At 39.1% G+C, this 16424-nt stretch overlaps 1 protein-coding gene across 3 annotated transcripts in view; it reads right to left on the bottom strand.

The window, feature by feature from the left end:
* The window catches only part of LOC124595671 (intraflagellar transport protein 80 homolog), a 435858-nt gene that overhangs the window by 41865 nt on the left and 377569 nt on the right, over positions 1–16424 (bottom strand). For all 3 annotated transcript variants that reach the window (XM_047134522.1, XM_047134521.1, XM_047134523.1), the window contains one exon: positions 10949–11072. In XM_047134522.1, coding sequence (XP_046990478.1) covers positions 10949–11072 — 124 coding nt within the window. The remainder of the gene's footprint in view (positions 1–10948; positions 11073–16424) is intronic.

Below are 16424 nucleotides of genomic sequence, written 5' to 3'. Positions count from 1 at the left end.
ATTTAGGCCTAAGAACTTCACGTGGTTTGCTTCTGTGATATCCTGATCATTGCAAGTGAGAGGGATAGGAGTGGATCGAGAGGGAAAGCCTCAACAGAAGAAGAAATAAACAGGGTCAGGGGTAGAGGCAGATGTGAGGCAGAAGCTAGTGGAGATTAAATTCAGGAAGACTGCAAGATCAAAGTATGTGTTGAAAGGACAATTTCCATCTATGTAATTCAAGAAGCTGGGATTTGGCAGAAGGATCTACATGGCTTAGGTTGTGAAGTAGCCATTGAAATCTATTTGTGCTCAGTAGCATTTTCTGCCAATGGGTGGTTAGTACACAATTGCTCACTAGTTATGCCCACATAATATTCTCTGCAGAAATTACAGCAGAGCTGGTATATGACAGAACTGCTTTCATGGGAGGCCCTGTCCCTTTATACAATACAGTAAGCCTGTGATGGTAGTGGAATAGGACATGCCACTAGGGTCTTTCAGATATGTCTTGTACCTGGATCTTTCAGAGAGGTATGACCCATTGCGAGGGTTCATTCTGACAAAGTGCAGCCTCTTGCAGTTAGCCTCCAGCCCAGATGACAACCCTGTAAAGTCTCAAAAAATCTCCTTGTGATGGTTTCCAAGGTACTGACAGGAAGCCTGTCTACAGGATAACAAATTAGTTTATAGTCCCTGCATTCAGTCTTAAAACATTGGAACATTCAATTAACAACTTGATATATCTTCAAGGTTGAGTCAACTTCAAGTCTGGGCTAAATGAATCATTTTACATCGAATCTCTGATATATATTTGAATTGTTGAGAAGTCCAAGGCAAAGAATGGTGCATGGCATTGCAGCCTCTCAGGACACACTGTATGATGATGTAAGCATGTCACAAGGCAAACTTGGGTCACTGCATGATGCCCCAAGAGTACCTCAAACATAAACGTTACCAGCAAATGAAAACATCATCACACTAATACTTATTATTATTATCATTATTAAAAGTAAACATGTACCCTCACACCAGGGGGCTGGAGATTGGGGGTAGATGTGGCATAGGGTGGACTAGAATATTGTATAGATTGGGTGGTGGAGAATACAACTACCAGTATTAAAGGAGAAGGAAGTATTGTGGGTAGAATGTTCCTCATTTCTGGGCACATGACCAAAAATGATGAAAAGCCTGTCCATAGTCTTTCCACCCTGATCATGTGGCCAAAAATGGGGAACATATTGTTGACCATCTGTCCCACAGCAGGTATGTGGCCACAAATGAGGAATATTGTACCCACAATCCTTCCTTCCCACCCCTGCCCCATGACCCTAGTGCACACACCCTCTTTTCCCTTAGTGCTCTGTTCTATCTACCCCATCCAGCTCATTCCCCCATATTACTGTGTCCTGCTCAGAAATGCCCCTTCTTGTAGCCAGAGTGATCCAACTGGCTCCACATTCCTCCTCCATGCACCTGTTGCCTCTCCCTCTCAGCTGTCAACCATCCTTCCCCACCACCCACTGCAATTTTAGCTTTATTTCTCCCCTCACCTACTCCTTTCTACACAATTCTTCAGCACAGCTCAGTTGCAGTGCTAACACAACATAGTCAGCTGGATCAATAATGAAACCATACAAATGTGTGTGTGTGTGTGTGTGTGTGTGTGTGTGTGCGTGTGTGAGAAGAAGAAGGTTTCATACAAAGCTTGCATAGTTCTCAGTTTTGTTTATCTGTCTATTGATGACCCAGTGCCTCCACTGTCTAGTGACTTGTTACCTTCAGTCCTTACATTAAATGTGCTACCAATACATTTTCTTGTGAAATTAGGATAAAACAGAAGAAATTAGTAAAGATTTGGTCTGGATATAGTACCACCAGCAGCATGAGCACCCAGTCTCCCAGAATAATGCAGGAAATTTCCTTACCACAAGCTGATCCAGATACAACAACAAAAATGCAGCTGCATTCTGGATTGTCCCCATCAGATCCTCTTAACAAAAACTTTCACATGTCAATGCACACCTCCAGTATGTAGCCAGATTTTTCTGTGTACAGTACAGCAAGGATTCCAAGCTAACAGCTTCACAAAAGTCAACAGACATAGAGAGCACACTATCATCGGTGCCTATACCATGGCACTTGCCACCATGCAGCCATAGGTCACACATCACACAGTCCAGATCTATCAGTTTCTGGCCCATATCCAGCACCACCCAGCTGAACAGTGCCTGCACACAGCTGCCTCTGCAGTATATTAGCAACACCAGCTGGCCTACCCTTGTGAAACAGTTACACGCCAATGCTGCTCAAATCACACCACTACAGTCTCACTGATGGTGGGCATATTCATAAGCCACCACGGCTTTATAAGAACATGCAGTACCACACTCCAGTAGGCTCTCCTTGGACTATGCTATTGCTGTTAGCTTGACACCACACCATGCAGATCAATCCTCATCTGGTCTTTGACTACGTTAGAAACTGGACTTTCTTGGGAGTTCTGCAATTCAGCAATCTGACCACCAGATTCATCCATGGACTTTGTTAATTGCTGTCCGAATGGCAATGGTAGCCCCATCATCGAAGTTATGTACATTTCTTCTCTTGTGAGGGAATAAACTGTGTTGCTTACTCACACCTCCTATTATTCATTGTGCCTCCATTCACAGATTCAGCAGAGAACAGATTTTGTAAGTCTACATTATATGATAAAAGGGCTTCTGGCGACCATAAGTTTAAAGTATTTCATCAGAATTATCTTTTTTTTAAGTTTCATCTGCCCACAGTAGATTTATAATTAGAAGTTATTAACTGTGTCTGCACTCTGTGTTTAATGAAAAATCACATCACATAGCTGCTTAAAAGGAAAAGCTCAATACTCTAAAAACTATGTTTTGGATATTTCAGAGGAAACATGTGGGCAGAGGTGAGGTAACCATTTATGTAAAAAGCAATATATCATTTCATGCAATAGACATACAGAGGTTCTGCATAGATTTACACTCTGAAGGATGTGTTATTGACATGTCAAAAATAAATCCCAATTTGCAACTGCGGCAGTATAAATGGAATTCTCTGGCAATTTTAATATTCTTGTTCAATAGTTATATTCTGTCTTCCTGAACTTGACTAGAAAAAAATAAGGTGCAGACAGTAACTGGAGATGTTGTGGTTGTGATCAAAAGTCTGAAAACTGGTTTGACGTAGCTCTGTACACTAGATTATCCAGTTCATGTCTTGTCATCTCTGTATAATCTCTGCAGCCTACTTCCACTTGAAACTTACTGTTGTACTTGAGACCTGGGCTTGCTCTACAATGTTGAAATGCCATGTTTTCCCCCCATTACCAGACTGACTACCCTTTGATTCCTCAGGATGTGTTCTGTCAACTAATAACTTCTTTTAGTCAGGTTCTGCCATAAATTTCTTTCCTCCCTTAATCAATTCAGTACCTCTTCGTTAGTTACTTGATTTATATATAAAATCTTCAGTATTCTTTGTAACACCACATTTCAATAACTCTTTCTTTCTGAAACTTCCTGGCAGTTTAAATCTGTGTGTCAGACCGAGACTCGAACTCAGGACATTTGCCTTTCACGGGCAAGTGCTCTACCAACTGAGCTACCCAAGCATGACTCATGACCCGTCCTCACAGCTATACTTCCACCAGTAACTCATCTCCTATGTTACAAACTTCACAGAAGATCTCCTGTGAAACTTGCAGAACTATCAGTCCTGGAAGAAAGGATATTGCGGAGACATTGGTTGCCACAGCCTGGGGGATGTTTCCAGAATGAGATTTTCACTCTGCAGCTGAATGTGCACTGATATGAAACTTCCTGGTAGATTAAAACTGCATGCTGGACTGAGGCTTGAACTCAGGACCTTTGGTAGAGCACTTGCCCACGAAAGGCAAATGTACCAAGTTCAAGTCTCGGTATGGCATACAGTTTTAATCTGGCAGGAAGTTTCATATCAGCACACACTCCACTGCAGAGTAAATATCTTATTCCTTCTTTCTTCTTGTGTATACTGTTCATTGTCTATATTTCATTCCAGCTTATAATATGCTCCAGTCAAACACTTTGACAATACCATTGCTGATACATAAATTTAGAATAGAGGCTACAGCACTTTTCTTTTTGAGAAACATTTTTCTTGCTATTGTCAGTCTACATTTCAAATTCTCTTTACTTTGGTGCTCATCACTTATTTCGCTCACCAAATAGCAAAGCATGTCTACTACTTTTAGAGTTTCATTTCCTAATCTAATTCTTTCAGCATCACTTCATTTCCATTATTTCACTTTTGGTGATGTTAATTTTGCATATCGTTTCAAGATGCTATCCATTCCAATCACATTATCCTTCAAGTCTTTTCTTTCCTCTGACAGAATTACAATGTCACTGGTGAAACTCAAAAGTTTTTATTTAATCTACTTTAAATTTAATTTGTTTTCCAAATTTCTCTTTGGTTCCCTTTACCACTTGCTCAATGTACAGATTTAATAGCATAGGGTGTAGGCTACAACCCTGTCACACTCCCTTCTCAACTACTGTATCACTTTTATGTCTTTCAACACTTAGAACTACAGTCTGGTTTCCAAACATATTTCATCCCTGCTACCTTCAGAACTTCATGACTTATTGAACACATGGTTTGATAATATTCACATCTGTCAGCACCTGCCTTCTTTGTAACTGGGAGTATTACATTCTTAAATCTCTGAGGGTATTTCATGTATCTCATTTATCCTGCATACCAGGTGAAATAGTTTTGTCATGTAAGTTCTCACAAGGATCTCAATAATTTGGTGCAAATGTCATCTACTCCATGTGCCTTGGTTTGAGTTAAAACTTTCAGTGCTCTGTCAAATTCTTCTTGCAGTATCATGTCTACCATCTTATTTTCATATATTTCCACTTCCCTTTCCATAATATTGTCTTCAAGTTTATTTTGCTTTGTATAGCCCTTACAGCTTTCAGCCTTCCTGCCTTTGCTTAGTACAGGCCTGGTATTAGAGCTCTTGTTATTTATACAGCTGCTTCTCTTTTCTCCATGAGTCCCACTGCTATATGTGGCAAACGAATTTCCCACAGTCAAGCTTACTTCTACAGCTTTGCATTTCTCATTTTGCCATTTTGCATTGCCACTTTACATGTCTTAGTAATATTATTTTGTACATGTCTTTAGTCCCTTCTGCCCATCTCATTTGCTGCATTTTTACATTTCCTACTTTTTTCAATCAAATTCAGCATCTCACATATTATATTGGGTAATTTAATTTTGTATTAGCAACTCTTTCCACATCTGAACAAAAATCCTGTTATACCTAATTCTCACTATACCAAACTTCACCCTGGCTAGTTGTACATGAGCCTGGCTAAAGTTTTTACCAAGGAAATAGCCTTGTTCATCAAGGATAAGACTGATTTCAGTTGGTTATGGCATATTTGTTGCTGTTAGAAAAACTAGTTAGCTTTGCCATGGCACTGTCATAGGGAGTTATGTGCATCACACAATGAAATGCATGAGAGGGTTGGGGTAAAAGGGGGCAGAATTGAGGATTTATAGAATAGGTAGTGAGGTGACTAGGACACATCATGACTGGCTTCAATGTCTGCTTCACAACTCATGCCATCTAGAGGAGAATGTAGCTCTATTTCCTTTAAGAATGTCCCAGATCATTTTGACTTTATTACTTGAGTTATTAGTTTCATACAATATGCATACAGTCTTAGACTTCTCAAATTTTTCGAATACAAATTTATAACAGGTCTTATGATGTCTTAACTGTATAGGATTAGTGGACTATTTTAATGCATTGTAGAGTTGTCTCTCTGTCCTATAGGATTCTGTTTGTCCTTAGTAAGCCACAGGTTTTTAGCAGACTTTATAGTTTCAAATCTGTATTTCATTTTATGGAGGTTTTTAACACACCTTGTAGTTCCTAATATGTATTTCCTTTTATGAAATACACTTCCAGAACCTGTTCCATTCTCTGTTCTGAATAAATTAAACTTTAAGTTAGCATATTTTGCAAGATACATTGGGCAGTTTCCTTGGAGTGTGAACTGAACACCTGAATAGCTTCATAATTTATTATTCTTGCATTTTCTGCTGACTTTAGAATAATTATGCCAAAAATGTTGTTATAAGAACCCATAAGATGAACTTTTGAGGGGTGGATTAACAAGAGAATATTCCAAATTAAAAGCAGTCAACATGGTTATTATATGTTGATACTGTGACAAGGCTGAAAGCAGATGCAAACTATAGACATTATATTTCCTAAGAACATGCATCTGTTCTGTATGCTTCAATGATGTTGATATACTCTTCGGCACAATTTTCTGGAGGTAAAATACCCCCACTCCCACTCCCAATTTGGATATTTGGGTGAAGATTACTCTGGGGGGCATTTTGGATATTTGAATGAGGACTACTCAGGAGGATTTAATCATCGAAAGGAAACCAATATTGCATTCTATGGGCCACAGTGTGGAATTTGCTTTATCTCTTCCCAGTCCTCAGCCATCCTTTCCTTTACCTCACTCTGCTCCTGCTCATCTCCTACTCCTCCCTACCTCCTTCCCTCCCTCCCCCACCTCCCTTCTCACCTCCTTTTTCCTCTCACCCATTCCACCCAACACAGCCACTAAGCCAGAGGCACTGCAGCACTGGTACAATGTAGATAGCCTGGATAATGTAGCTGTGTGAGTTTCAGAGGAAGCCTCTTAGCCCAAAAGCTCCAGTCATTCATAAAGGGTGGGATTACTGGTATTGGAGAGCTCCAATATAAGGCATGTGATGGAACCTTTTAAGGATATGGCTGCCATGGAGGGGAAGAGATCCAGTGTGCACACAGTGCACCTACTTGGTGGAGGCAGCCCAGATATGGATGCCATGAAGAGCACAGGGTGAAACTAACCACGGGTGTTGGTACCAACTTGGTATTTTACTAACCTGTCATAACTGTTTAATGAAAGAACCAGAGTTACGAGTAGTCACACAGAGCACTGAAGCATACATTGTTATAGGTAATGGAAGCCGACAAAAGTTGTACATGAGCCTGGCTAAAGTTTTTGCCAAGGAAATAGCCTTGTTCATCAAGGATAAGACTGATTTCAGTTGGTTATGGCATATTTGTTGCTGTTAGAAAAACTAAATTCAACTAGTGGTTACATGTTTGTTACTGATAGTAGTAGTTCAGCTTATAGAAAAATTGAAATAGGTAGTTGCTATGAGATTTATTACGCAAATGGAGAAAATTAAAAATTGGTTCCTTTTACAGACACCTGACTCTGATGATGTATTTGCTGAAAGGTTCAAGGAAAATTTGAGTTTCATTCTGAATAAGTACTTGAAAAGTACAATTATAATTAGTTTGACTTCAATTTACCCTTGATACATTGGTGACAGCACATATTCAAAATTGGCAGTAGGCATAAAACATTTCTGAAACTGTACTAAATGCTTTCTCTGAAAATTATTTTCAGCAATTAGTTCAGAGCCCACACAAATTGTAAACTGTTGCAATAACATAATAGACCTCTTAGCAATAAACCATCCTGAGCAAATAGTGCCATGATGTATTCAGGAATTGTTGGACCTGGCGAAGTGGCACAGTGGTTAGCAGACCAGATCGCATTAAGGAGGGCAATGGTTCAAACTCATGTCCGGCCATCCTGATTTATGTTTCCTGTGATTTCCCTAAATTGCTTCAAGCAGATGCTGGGATGGTTCCTTTGAAAGAGCATGGTTGATCTCATTCCTCATCCTTCCGTAATCCAAGTTTTATGCTCCATCTTTAATGACCTCACTGTCGATGGGACGTTAGACACTAGTCTCCTCCTCCTCTAAAAGGTTGTTGTAGCGAGTCTGAATACCATAAATTCCTAAATGACCATCTCCATTCCTCCTCTACTAACTTGGATAAGCTTTGGTCAAGTGGGGCTTGGGGGAAAAAAAAATAAATAAATAAAAAAAAAGTGTTGATGAGGATTGAGAGTTTTGTACCATGTACATTAATAAGAGACAAAACAGATCCCTGACAGTATATAAAACAGGTTAGGACACTTTTGCAGAATTAATTTTAAAAAGTGCCAGATTTAAAAGGATGCAATATCTTGAAGACTGGCAACAGTTTTCAGATGTTCAAAAACTTAGCATGGATACTTTTAATAATTTCTACAATGAAACTCTGTCTTGAAACCTGACAGAAATTCCAAAGAATTTTGGTTGTGTGTAAAGAATAGCAGCAGCAAAACACAATAAAGAACTTTCAGTGTGCAATGGCAATGTTATCAGTGAAAACACTACTAATAAATATAAAATAACACAGTTATCAGAAATTGATTTAGCAAAGGAAATGCAGTAAATATTACAGAAACTGAATCACACCAATACATAAGAAAGGAAATAGAAGGATCTGCTGAATTGTAGAACCCTATCACTGACACTCATTTGTAGCAGTGTTTTGGACTGTATACTGTGTTCCAACATTAGGAAACATCTTGAAGATAATTATCTATTTATATCTAACCACCACAGATTCAGAAAATATCCTCCTTTTGGATCACAACTGGCTCATTATTCATATGCAGTAATGGGTACTACTGGCAGCAGTTCTCAAGCTGATTCCATGCCTCTAGATTTCCAGGAGGATTTTGACATTGTATCTCACAAGTGGCTTCTACTCAAATTCCATGCATATGGACTATCTCTCAGTTGTGTCGCTGGATTTGTGAGTTCCTGTCAGAAAGGTAACAGTTCATGGTAACTGACAGGACACCATCTAGTGAAACTGAAGTGTACCTAAGGGAGGTGTTACAGGCCCTCTCCTATTCTGAATCCATGTTCGTGATTCAGGAGAGAGTCTGAGTAGCCCTCTTACGTTGCAGATGATACTGCTGTTTACTATCTAGTCAAGTCATCAGAAGATAAAAATGAACTGCAAACTGATTTCAACAAAATATCTAAATGGTGCAAAAAGTGATTATGGCTCTAAACAATAAAAAGTGTGAAGTCCTCTAATGAATATGAAAAAACTTCTATTAAACTCAGGTTACTCAATAAATAACACAAGTTTAAAGGTTGCAGGTTACCTACCAATAAACTGGAAACATCAATTAATAAATGTTATGGGGAAGGTGGATCAAAGATTGTGTTCTATTGACAGAAAGTTTAAAAGGTACAACAGATCTACTAAAGAGATTGCCAACACTATGCTTCTCCATCCTCTTCTGGAGTGTTGTTGCATGGAATGCGATCCTTTCTAGATGGGATTGACAGAAGACTTTGAAAAATTTTAAGAGGGGCAGCTCACTTTGTACTACCATGAATCTGTGGAGAGTGTGCCATGAAAACAATAAGAGAGTGAGGAGGACAATCATTAAAACAAAGATGAGATGTTTTCATGAAATTTCAGTTAGCAACTTTCTCCTCCAAATGCCACTCTCACTTACACATGAAGAAATGATCACCAGTAACATAAGAAAAATCAAGGTTCATATGAAAAGTTTTCAGTGTTCATTTTTCCCACACATTACTCAAGACTGGAACAGTCTGCAAGTAGTTTTCTGAACATGCTGCCAAACACCTTAGCGTGAACTGCAGAATAATCATGCATATGAATATATTGATGAAGAAGATGAATAAGCAATGAATATTGATGAAAGATGATCTGGTGCAATGAAGACAGAACAACATATACTTAATTCTTTGTTAATTACTCATACCATCCATAAATTTCATCAACACCTAACTGTGTACTGTTGTATTGAGTAAATCTAGTGAGGTTCACTTGGCAGCTACTTAAACACGGAAAAATGAAACCATGAGTGCAGATATGCACCATGCAATAAGCCCTTAAAGAAATTGTGTGTGTGTGTGTGTGTGTGTGTGTGTGTCTAATGCAAGGAAGAATGGGGGTTAGTTGTTTAATGTCCCTTTTATGACAGGACCCTTGGAGACTAAACATTTGGTCATGTGAATAAGGTTAAAAGAATAAATTGACTATGGTCTTCTTGAAGGAATCTGTGGTGTCACCGCCAGACACCACACTTGCAAGGTGGTAGCCTTTAAATCGGCCGTGGTCCGTTAGTATACGTCGGACCCGCGTGTCGCCACTATCAGTGATTGCAGACCGAGCGCCGCCACACGGCAGGTCTAGAGAGACTTCCTAGCACTCGCCCCAGTTGTACAACCGACTTTGTTAGCGATGGTTCACTGACAAAATACGCTCTCATTTGCCGAGACGATAGTTAGCAGTCTTCAGCTACATCATTTGCTACGACCTAGCAAGGCACCAGTACCAGTTACTATTGATACTGTAATAATGTACCGTCAAGACCGACGTTCTTCATTAACGGATTAAAGTTAAGTATTCCACCATCTACATCCATTTTTCTAAGTTCTAATTTCTTTGTCCTGTTCCAGACCTCTCGCCAGCCTGCGTGAGCTATAACACGTGCCTTTCGGCTTCCTCTAGTAACACAGTGTTAGCTCTCCTGCCAACCACAACAGAATCATTCTGACAATTATACCAAGTGATTTGGGGAAACCATGAAAAATAAAGATAAAATTCAATTCCTTTCTATGCCTGGTAAAATGACACGGTGTTTCCCTGATATAATTCAGAGCCAACTTACAACAAATTGACAGTGAGAACAGCCAAAAAAAAAAAAAGGGTCTGGATTTTGGACAACGCATCAGCTCCAGAAAATATTGACACTGTTCGGACTGTCATATCTCACAATGAGTTGAAAAACACTGCAACAACTATGTCCAATGAGTTTCCCACTAGAGAAGCTGAAAAATAGTACAATCCAAATGGCAGAATACTATTTTAATTTATGAATATGAAAAAGGACAATGTCATCAGAATTACAAACAATTAAAATCCATGGGAAAAAAATAAGGCACACAAAAGACACAGATTATTCTATCATTAAGTGCATCATACCTCATTATGCAACTGCAGGAACATTTCTAGTGTTTCAGTTTTAGAAAAGTCATTTAAGTATTTTTGACGGTGGTATAACACAGTATCAATGTGTGTTTTATGCTTTATAGCCAGTTCCATTGCTCTGAAAACAAAGAAATAACATGTAAACAAACAAAACACATCAAAGACATGTCTTAGTGAGTAAACTATTGAAAATCAAGCAGTATAAAATTTTGATCATCATTATAATCTGTGATCATTGTTCATATTCACACAATGTATGCAAAGGAGCAGGAGGAAAATAATAACAAAAGCGATAACCCAGAAGATTGGTATCACTTTCCAGTTTGTTATTTTGATCATTCTACATGTGAAAGAGAGCCTCATAGTGTGTTAATACAGTATTATTAAGCAAACAGTTACAAAGAAAAGATATTATGTGTGGACAGAGTAGAAGGAAAGAGTGCTTACACACTTCAACATGATCACAAAATAAACTCTTAAATTCTGCATTGTTATGGCGCAGTTAAAATGAAAGTCGTACAGAAACCCGGCCACTATTCAACTGCAATTTAAATGCTCTGACATAAACACAAGAAAAAAACTGAGAGAAATATTAGGGCCTACAGTACCACAGATAAAAGTGTGTCTGTAAATCCCCATAAACTAACAGTTTTTCATTTTTAAAGTTGATTAGTGGGAATGTACAGTGTAATGCACAAATTAAGGGGAATACTGGATATGTGGTGCTGCCATTAAAAATTCTGTTGATAGTAATATTTTAACACTGTTTCTAACACTATTATGATAGTTTTCTCAAATGATCACACATGGCGATAGCGAGAGTTGCTAAGAACATAAATGAATTGCATTATGAATGTTTCCATTATCAAATGATTTACATCTTTAATGATTGTTTTTTATGTGACTACATTTATATGAGGTAGCAATACACAGAATGTTCAAAAAAGGTCTTCCAAACTTCACAAGAAAGAATACTGACCAAAGCTAGAAGAAAGAGTTTCCTTAACATTTGTCTGTAATGAAATGCTTGTTGAGGTATGTATCATTTGCCCTATGTTAACAATCTGTTTTTTGACACTACATGAGATGCTCAATGTGTTTATCACTCTGTTTCATACATACTTTAAATGATTACAAACTCATGGGAACACACTGGCTGACCTCGATTTTGGTCATATTAATGAGATGCACACTCTCATAAATTGTGCCCATTGTTGATGGATCTGGTATACAGCAGTGTCTTAAATGTCTCCATAACCAGAAATCTAAGGAAGGCCTGTTAGGTGGGCAAGGGTGCTCATGTGTGCTTGCTGCTTGAGTAGTGAGTTCTCATGGTAAACATGGCTGTCAGACATCATTATGTAGTGCAGGAGAAATGCAAACAGTGCACTGTCTTCAGAGGAATGGCAACGTGTTAAGTTCACCATAGTTTTACACCCAAGCATATAAACTTAATGGTTCAGTGCTTTAAAGCACAGAGTGGCTCTTTTAAAATAGATGAAAAGCAACATTATGGCCATGTTGGAAACTTCAAAGCAACACACCTGTATCAGCTTATAACATCAGTATAGGATCCCAAGCAACAGACGCTGCTTATAGACCTGCAGTGTCACACACAGTTGAATGATAAGTTCCATAACAAAATAAATCTTGTAAACTCGCACAAAAATTTTCTACAACATAAATTCCCACAGCTTCACAAGTTTGCAGTTATGATTACATCAAGATCTGGACCTACATAACTTGTGTGACAAACTTCTTTCTGCAATGATAAAGGATGAAATCTACCCACAGAAGAGCACTGACTGATTCCAATTTAAAAACTTGTCTTCAAATTATTAGTGAGTAGAAACTGATGACTATTGCTTTAATGAAAACCAAAATAAGTAGTAGTCATTGAAATGCCATTTTTCTATGTTTAACGTATGAATAAAAGAGTCACAAAATACATGTTGATGTCAATTCAAACTACATCTGAGAACGACATTTACCATAAGGCTGCATCAGTTGTAACAAATACCATATTTCATACTTAGCTGCCTCGTGTCCCTCGTCTAATTAATTAAAAGAAATGTAAATTTCAGTTCATGGACATTTCTCATCAATGCAACAGTTTTAGGAAAGAAATTTGCCACAAAAGGCATTAATTAGCCACCATGACACGGTACATCTCTGTAGAGCTTTTAGCTGCTGTAGAGTAGATTCATTGACAATAAATTCTCATGCTGAGCTGGCTGGTTCCAGTGCCTCCTCCCTCCTCTTCCCCTTTTCCTTCATTACTTGCACTGAGATGGCTCGTTGCTCATTGATGAGGCGTGAGGAGCACAAGCCAGCTTACACTAGCAGATCAGTGAACACAACTGACGTAAGGGATCAAGTTAGGTGAACAAGGAGGCCCTGCTATTGGAGCACCTTGACCAATCCATTGCTCATTAAATGCATGTGTTTCATACTGATGTACAGAAAGTGTGGTAGTAACCCTTACAGATAAACCACATCTCACATCTTTCTGCAAGGGTAACATACTCTAATGGCCTGGGTAATTTGTTGCACTGAAACTGGTCATAAGCTCCACCGTTTAAGTTTTTCTGGGAACCTGTATGGCCTTTTGAGTCTGTCATGGTCAATTTCTGTTCACACATTAGAGTGATTTGGATGCCTTGATTCCTCGATTGCTCGAGGATTCACATTTTTCCGGATGTGGCTATTATGGTAATTTATCGTCCCGCTCCATGTCAGTCAACACATTTGGCAGAACTGACCAAGCAAGGCTGTGGTTTATCATTTTAACAGCTCCAATACTTTATACACTTTTTTCATGGATTACCTTCCCCTTGTCTTAAGACTTGCTCCTACAACTACAGTGTGGCAAACTATGCAAAGTCCATCATGACTCCTTGTCCTTGTAGTAAATGACCCCATGTCTCCTCCGATGACCTTGTGAACATTTATCAGAAGAAATGTGGTACTGAGGACGTAATTTGGCACTTGTAACATGTACCAGTTGATTAATACTGTTCACTAAACCACGAAAAATAAAAGCAGGTATATTCTTTGATGTAATTAAAACAACCAACACAGTGTATCACAAAATAATGTTGAGCTAGATAAACTGAGAATAGGGGAGGAGGTGGTAGCAAGTGGTTCCAGTCATAGAAAATCAAATACAGTTGACTGAAATTAAACTTAAATCAAGTAGCTCTAACTATACTGAAACACACAATTCTGACCCTATATATATAAATACAAGCATGCCACAGGATACAGTGCTAGATCCAGTGGTGTTCCTAATTTACATTAATGATTTCTCACAAAGTATCAAGCAGGGGTAGCCAATACTATTTGCAGATTATTGTAATGTACTGATCACTGGCAAGTCATCAGAAGTACTAAGAGAGAAAGCTGACGAAACACTGGTAGTGTATGTATGTGAGGAATGAACAATAAAGTCACACTTGATACATCCAAAACAAGTACTATGAACTTCTACATAAAAACTGTTTAGTACATGATAATGAAATTAGACACAGTTACAATTTGCATCCAGACAGACGAAAATAAGGCTGAAACTCAGCAGAGTTTATTGTCCAATGCTATCAAATTATATACTAAATTACCACAACATATAAAAGACATAGATACAATATGCTCTTTCAAAACAAAACTAAGGAACTATTTACAAATTAACAATATTGCTATACAGTAAAGATGCTGAGTCACAGATAGGCACAACAAAAAGAGTCTCACAATTATAGCTTTTGGCCATTAAGGCCTTTGTCAACAATAGATGGACATACGCATGCGCACACACACACACACACACACACACACACACACACACACACAAATACAACTCACACACATGACTGCAGTCCCAGGCAACTGAAACTACAGTGCGAGCAACAGCACCAATGCATGATGGGAGTGGCGACTGGGTGGGGGTAAGGAGGAGGCTGGAGCAGGGAGGGGAGGGATAATATGGTGGGGGTGGCAGACAGCGAAGTGCTGCAGGCTCTAGCCTGCAGGGAACAGGTAGTAGCAGAAAAGGAAAGAAATAAAAAGACTGGGTGTGTTGGTGGAATGATCGCTGTTTAGTGCTGGAATGGGAACAGGACGGAAACGTAGGATGAATTAGAGGGAAAGTTCCCACCTGTGCGATTCAGGAAAGCTGGTGTTGGTAGGAAGGATTCATATGGCATAGGCTGTGAAGCAGTCATTGAAATGAAGGATATCATGTTTGACAGCGTATTCAGCACCAGGGTGGTCCACTTGTTTCTTGGCCACAGTTTGTCGGTGGCCATTCATGTGGGCAGACAGCTTGTTGGATGTCATGCCTATATAGAATGCAGCACAGTGGTTCTAAATTAGCTTGTAGACCACATGACTGGTTTCACAGGTAGCCTTGCCTTTGATGGTACAGGTGATGTTAGTGACCAGACTGGAGTAGGTGGTGGTGGGAGGATGTATGGGACAGGTCTTGCATCTAGGTCTATTAAAGGGGTGTGAAGTATGAGGTAAGGGACTGGGAACAGGGGTTGTGTAAGGATGGATGAGTATATTGTGTAGGTTCAGTGGACAGCGGAATACCGCTGTGGGAGGGGTGGGAAGGATAATGGGCAGGACATTTCTCATTTCAGGGCACAACGAGAGGTAATCGAAATCTTGGTGGAGAATGTGATTTGGTTGCTCCAGTCCTGGGTGGTACTGAGTTACAAGGGAAATGCTCCTCTGTGGCTAGACGGTGGGACTTTGGCAGGTGGTGGGAGACTGGAAAGATAAGGCACGGGAGATTTGTTTTTGTACAAAGATGGAGGGATAATTACGATCAGTGAAGGCTTCAGTGTGACCCTTGGTATGTTTCAAGAGGGACTGCTCATGACTGCAGATGAGATGACCACGGGTGGCTAGGCTGTATGGAAGGGACTTCTTGGTATGGAATGGGTGGGAGCTGTTGAAATGGAGGCATTGCTGGTGGTTAGTAGGTTTGATATGGACGGAGGTACTGATGTAGCCATCTTTGAGATGGAGGTCAACATCTAAGGAGGCGGCTTTTTGGGTTGAGTAGGACCAAGTGAAGCAAACAGGGGAGAAGTTGCTGAGGTTCTGGATGAATGTGGATACAGTGTCCTCACCTATTGTCACCTGTTGTTACATTCCATCCTGGATATTCTATTGGCTGATATTTGCAAATTAAAAGTTTTTATATAGTAATGGACTACCTGAATTAAAACAGGTTACTTGATTTAAGAAGTTCTGCATTATAATATATGTACAAATAATATAAGAGTAAAAAATAAATATAATTATATATTAAAATAAATTTTAGTGTCAATTACAGTCCAATAAATTAATTTTAAGCTGTTCATTTGTCTATGTTTTAATTGGTGAAATCTGTCTAATGTAAATTGTTTCATGGATTAATAAAGAAGTCAATCAATCACATAATATTATGTCTGCCACCTCCTGCGCG

This window comes from Schistocerca americana, chromosome 2 (assembly GCF_021461395.2).
Source record: "Schistocerca americana isolate TAMUIC-IGC-003095 chromosome 2, iqSchAmer2.1, whole genome shotgun sequence".
Classification (NCBI taxonomy): domain Eukaryota; kingdom Metazoa; phylum Arthropoda; class Insecta; order Orthoptera; family Acrididae; genus Schistocerca; species Schistocerca americana.
This window is presented reverse-complemented; position numbering and strand designations above follow the sequence as displayed.